General features: G+C 43.0%; 1 protein-coding gene across 1 annotated transcript in view; it reads left to right on the top strand.

Moving 5' to 3' along the window:
- The first annotated feature begins 2720 nt into the window (after positions 1–2720).
- Suco (SUN domain containing ossification factor) overlaps positions 2721–6000 on the top strand; it is a 90871-nt gene continuing 87591 nt past the window's right edge. The window contains exon 1 of the mRNA XM_004626909.2: positions 2721–2878. Coding sequence (XP_004626966.1) covers positions 2817–2878 — 62 coding nt within the window. The 5' untranslated portion in view covers positions 2721–2816. The remainder of the gene's footprint in view (positions 2879–6000) is intronic.

The following is a 6000-nucleotide window of genomic DNA, read 5'->3' as shown; positions in this document are numbered from 1 at the left end:
AGTATGTCAAAGAGATATATCACTTGCAAGTTTATCGAAGCCGTATTCACAATAGCAAAGATATGGAATCAGCCTACATGTCTACTGCAGGACGAATAAAGAAAATATACATAAATACAACAGAGTGTCATTTGGCCAGAAAAAGGAATGAAATTCTACCATTTTAGCAACATGAATGGAACTGGAAGCAACATAAGTCAAGCACAGAAAGATAGATTTCACCTGTTCACACTCACATGTAAAAGTTAGAAGTATGATCTCAAGGAAATAGAGAATAGTTACCAAATCCTGGAAAGTGTGTTGGGAGGGTGTGGTTAATAGATGGCTGTAGGTGGGCAGCAGGAATAACTGCTAATGCTCTAGAGCACAGTAGAATAACTATGGTTGACAACAATTAGATATTTCAAAATGGCACATAAAGAGGATTTTGAATGTTCCCTACAAAAAAAATGGGATCTGTCTGAGGTGACAGATATGCTAATTACCTAATCTGATCTTTTTACATTGTACAAATGCATTGAAAATGTCATACCCTAAAAATATGTATAATTATTATATGGCAATTAAGAAATTAAAAAAGTGGGTGAGCATGCGGGTTTGGAGTGAAGTGTAAGAGGTAGGAGAGGACACTTGTTAACTTTCCAGACTTGAAATACACGTGAATTTTAATGTATCTTCTTTGGCTGTGATTTTATGATCGTAGCCAAGTGAGGCACAACCACTCCTTAATAGCATAGTTGTTGGAGTAAGAAGAAACATGTGCCCAACAGTATAGAGAATGGCAATCCTTGTCCTACTACTACGGCAAAAGTGTGCCTCATTTTTGTGGAAGTGGGAAGTAGAGATGAAAGGACTTGACTGCCATATGTTTAGAAAAGCATCAACAGCAAAATGGCAAGTGTTATCTAATTATTGTTCCCCAAAAGTAGTGAACTCCTCTCAAAACTAAATTAAATCTTTCGTAGAATATGCTTAGCATATAGTTGACTTATATCCAAGAATTACAGAGTGGGTCAAATTATTCAGTTCCTTGCAAATATAAGTAAAAACTAACCCAATTTGCAAGGTTCATAAGGAAATCTCATGGCTCAAAATTAGGCATTAGTTGGGGCTTTTACTAGTTTCTGTCGCCACACGAACCCTAAGTAATGCTTCCTTTAAGCATTTTTCACATTAAATGTTACGCTATATTCCAAGACACGGATAACTACAGGCTGTGCCCCTTTCCTTTCAATCACACCCTTCCTAGCCAGTTTATATTCTTCTCCCTAATCTCTCTGGAAATATCATGGGCAGGTAGTCACTAGTCTCCTGATAGAGAAAGCAAGGGAGAATATCATTACACTTTTACATTCTTACCTAAAATATCCCTCTGAAACAACTAACTTCTCTCTGACAGTCACTGTCAGTATCGGTTACAAGAGATGAAGAAACATAACCAGGGCCAAATATCTCCTCCAGTGAACAGGTAGTGCTTCTTAATTCTACAGTAGCTATCTTGCAAGATCAGAGGCACTTGGGAAAGAAGCCGTCAAATACCTAGGAGTTTCAGACGGAAAGTCCCTCTACTAGCTCCTGAAGACTTTGCAGGGGACTTGGCAGCATAATAACCTGAAGTGGCCAAGCTGCACAGTGCTTATCAGCAGCCCTCACGTTGTTGCCCAGACCAAAGCAGAAACGGGGTGCCCGCGCCAGCCACCCTCCCCGCTTTCGGAGCGCCTCGCTCCCCAGAAGGAACCTGACCCCAAAGCTCGAAACCAACAGAACGAAGACCAGCGGAGTGGACTTTATCTGTCGGATTTCCACTGGGCGCGAAATTGCCCTCGAAAGATAGGAAAGGGGAAGACTAGGTTCCCACCAATGCCAGGAGAGGACGTTCTGACACGCCCCCTCCCTTAATCTACCAATCAGCATCCAGCTCTAAGGGTCCCTTAGCCATTGACTCAGGGAGCCTACCTCTTAAATTTCATTAGCACTACTTTATTGTATCCACCGTCTTTCAAAGTCAAATTTCACGAACTGTGATCAAAGACAAAAACTGAGTGTGACAGTTCCAAAGCTGGCCAGTCTCTCCGTGAGAAGAGAAATTATAGAATTCTATATCAAACTGTAGATTCCAGGGCGGACTGCTACAAGGAAAGTAGGGTTCCAGAAAGAAAACTACAACTCCCAAGGGCTCTTGCGCGGACCCGGCGCCCGCAGAGCGAGGGGCTGGGCTATTGGAGGGCGGAAGGCCATCTTGAATTGGCGCCAGTAAGTGGGCGGGACCTGGGTGGGCGGAGTCGGCCGCGCTGGTTTTAGAGCTTTGTGTCCTCCTGGCTCGCGCTGCGGGGCCCCGGACGTCGGAGGGGGCGTGGCCCGCGCGGAGGCTGGTGGGGGTGCGCGCGCCGCGGGACGTGGGTGACGCGTCTCCTTCCAGCTCAGCGGTGTGTGAGGTGTCGCGGCCCCGCCAGCGATTGGCTGATGGAAGGAGAGTGCGCGGCTGCCGTTGGTCGCCTGCAGCTCCGAGCGAAGGCCGGGGAGGGCTGAGGGGATATGGGGCGGCAGCGGCGGCGGCGGCAGCTGGAGGAGGCGGGCGCGGGCGCGGGCGGGCAGGCGGCGGCGATTCCCGGAGTCTCCGTGTGAAGCGCCCGTGGGGCCCTCGGAGAGCGCGTGCGGGACGCGAGCCGCCGCGGAGCCGCTCCCCAAGCGCCGCAGCCCTCCGGACGCTCGGTCCCATCCTCGCGCTCCCGCTCCGGCTCCTCCATCTTGGCCTCGGCAGTGTCGGCTGCCGGGAGGATGTGCCGCCTCCTGGCAGGGGCAAGAAGGAGGAGAAGATGAAGAAGTACCGGCGGGCCTTGGCCCTGGTCTCCTGCCTCTCTCTGTGCTCTCTGGTCTGGTGAGTGGCCGCGGCCGCCGGAGTCTCGGCGGGCTCGGGAGGGACTGGGCGCCGCTCGGGTCACACCCCCAAGCGGGTTTCCAGGTGCGGGTCTCCCAGGCCCCGAGGGAGGCACCAGCGGATTTCCCCGCACGCTCGTCCTCGGCAGCCCTCTGCGCAGAGGTTTCCACGGCGGAGCTGGAATTTGCGGAGCCTGCGTGGGGGAAAAGGATGTGGAGGGGACCTCCGGGCGCCTTTCCTCCCGCCCCGGCGGGCAGGAGCTGAGCGCCGAGGTTCGCTCTCCTGGTGTGGGGCGGGTGTGAAGCGCGTCAGGTGTGATGTGTACTGGACACGCGATTTTGAGAGCGTGAGTCGTCGTGAGGGTGAGATTAATGTATAAGCAGTTGTTTTCCTGGACATTTCTTGCACAATGTTTGGCCCCGAGTACACTTGGGACTGTTGTTTGGGAACTTTGGGGACACTTTTTCAGTTGGCTTGGTGAAGAGGGGTCTTAGATGTGGTGTGCACAGTAGTTTTTGTTAGTGCCTCTGGACAGAGGGAACGTGAGTACTCTCTTTTACAAGAGGGAAGGGTGCTTTGTTTCTGAAGCTACATGAAGTTTCAGTCAACCTGAAATCTGTTTGGGGCTTTTTGAGAGGAGAGATCTTGTTAATCAAAGAATTTTTATCTGTGTGCTTAGAAAAGCCATACTTTCTCTTCTGAAGAAATTCTCCCAGGGAGTTTATACAGAGATGTGTGATATTTGCTAAGAAGATACTTAATCAGTTGACGAAATTTGCTGTCTCTTACATTAAAATTCAAAGTAGTTTCCTCTTTAACTTATTTCTACAGTGCACAACAGTATTCACTTGTATGGATGCCAGCCTAATTTGGTCCAAAGGCACTGAAGTTGTGGAGTTGTTCACATACAATAATACATTAAAAGGGGGAAAACACTTATGTCTGTCTACCTGAGGAAGATGGGAAGGATGATAAAAGTTTGAGAAAGCAAAAAGTGACCTCTTGTCATACAGTTTGAATCCCTTAAATAACACCATTGTCCTGTTTTTCTACATCTTGTTATGTTGAATACCAAGATGTGCCTATAAGAGCTGAATCTACTCAAACCATTCTAACATTATATTTGTGGGTCAGAAACTGAAATCTTGTATTCATTTCCACCTTACTTGTTGTACATTATGTATTTTCTTTTTTCTCTTTTGCTCATATATAGACCATGTTATTCTTTTTTAGCACTTTTTGAAATGGCTGATAGGGCAAAAGTTATTTGAATTTTCATTCAAATCTAAATTCTGATTTAGATGCTGATTTTCTTTTCTCATCAGATTTTTAAAAAATTAGTGGAAATGAAATTAAGCATTAAAGATGATTCTTAAAATTATTTGTAAATTTAAGGTGATGATGCATTTTTTGGGGGGAGAATCTGTCTACAACTACCTTGAATATATATTTTCAGCTTTATTTATTAACAGTAATGAGATTATGATCTCCCTGTTCGGGACAAAATATCACCCTAGTATTGAAATTGATATGCATAAAGTTCTTCAAAGTGTTTTTTTTTTTTTTGACTCCTGAAGTGAAAAACATTTAGGAATGGTTTAAGAAGAGTGAAAAGTTAAAGAAACTTGAGCTTAACATGCAGCTGTGTTTTACTATACTATCAGCTTTATTTGGACTGTTAGACTTAAAGACATCTTATTCTTAAAGCTATTAAAGAGGTGTTACAGGTAATAAGATGTTCAGAGAAGGGTGTTGATAAATGAAGTTGGGGAAAGTTGAAGTTACAGTTTAACATTGGTATAAATTAAGGTCTAACTTTTGTTATAGTCTAATCTGGTCTGTAATTTCCCAATATTCCTGTCCTATGTCCTTAATAGAAAGTAGTAACATTGTAAGTCACTGTAGGGTTAGACAAAAGGTTTACAGAAGACTTAGGAACTCCCCTTACTAGTCGTTTTTGTTTTTGCAATTTAGAAATTGTTCCAAATTTTGTGATCCATTCTCTCTGGTAGATTGAGTGCTATGTTTAGTTATACTACAATATTCTAGTTTCCAAGATTCTCCCTCTTATCCAATATTGGTAAATTTTATCACCACTGTATTTATACTGTTGGAATTTTACAAAACTTGTTTATATCTACCCTATATATTTTATCTTTCTGGCATAGAGTACTGACCTTAAGTTATCTTCACAGACTATCATCCTCTCATTGATTCTGGTTACTGTTTTTTCTTTTGCACACTTTGTGATTTTTAATTAAGTAGTATAGAGTATATTCTAACTAATACTTGTCATCTCTGTGTCTAGCATGTGGAGTGTACTTTACATATTGTAGTATTTTGTACCCTAACAATCCTGTAGGTTAGGTATTAACTTCATTTTGTACTTTACAAATGAGTAAGTAGAGAGGTTAAGTAACTTGACAAAGGTGAAATATCTGTTAAGTTTTAGAGTTTAGGTTTGAACCTAAGTAGCCTTTTTCATAGGACAGGTTCTTGTCTACTGGGATCTTTTGACTGTGAGATCAGAAGTCCTATATTATATATACGGTGCTTACTAGATAAGTGTCCCTGGCATGTTACATAACTCCTTTGAACTTTCTTATATTCTCCAAATGGTAAAACTGATCCATTTCTACCAAAGGACAGTTAAAAGAAAGTGAGATAGCCTTACATGATCTTTGTAAAACAGAAGAATATATTGTGTATATATTTAATTATAAAATTATTCAAAGATTTTTCTTAAGTTTGCTGTGTACCAGATGTTTGAGCATTGTAAACCAAAAGCTAGTTTGAACAGGTCATGTTGTAGTGCTGAAAGTTCCATATTCCAGGAATCCTCTGTATTATTTTTCTATTACTACTGTAATAAAGTGTCACAAATTTAGTGTTGTAAAACAGGATTATTATCTCACAGTTTCAGATATCAGAATTCCAGAATCAGTCTCACCAATCTAAAGTGGAGATGTGAACAAGGTACAGTAGTTCATTCTGGAGCCCCAAGAATTCATTACTTTGACTTTTTTTTAACTTCAAGAGACTGCCTGCATTCTGTGTCACTTTCTGTACATTAACCTCTTGGTTTAGTTTTTACATCTAATGATTGATCCTTCTGCCTTTCC

Source organism: Octodon degus, unplaced genomic scaffold, assembly GCF_000260255.1.
Source record: "Octodon degus isolate 3935 unplaced genomic scaffold, OctDeg1.0 scaffold00017, whole genome shotgun sequence".
NCBI lineage: Eukaryota > Metazoa > Chordata > Mammalia > Rodentia > Octodontidae > Octodon > Octodon degus.
Note: the sequence above shows the minus strand (reverse complement) of the source record. Positions and strands in the feature narration are given on the sequence as shown.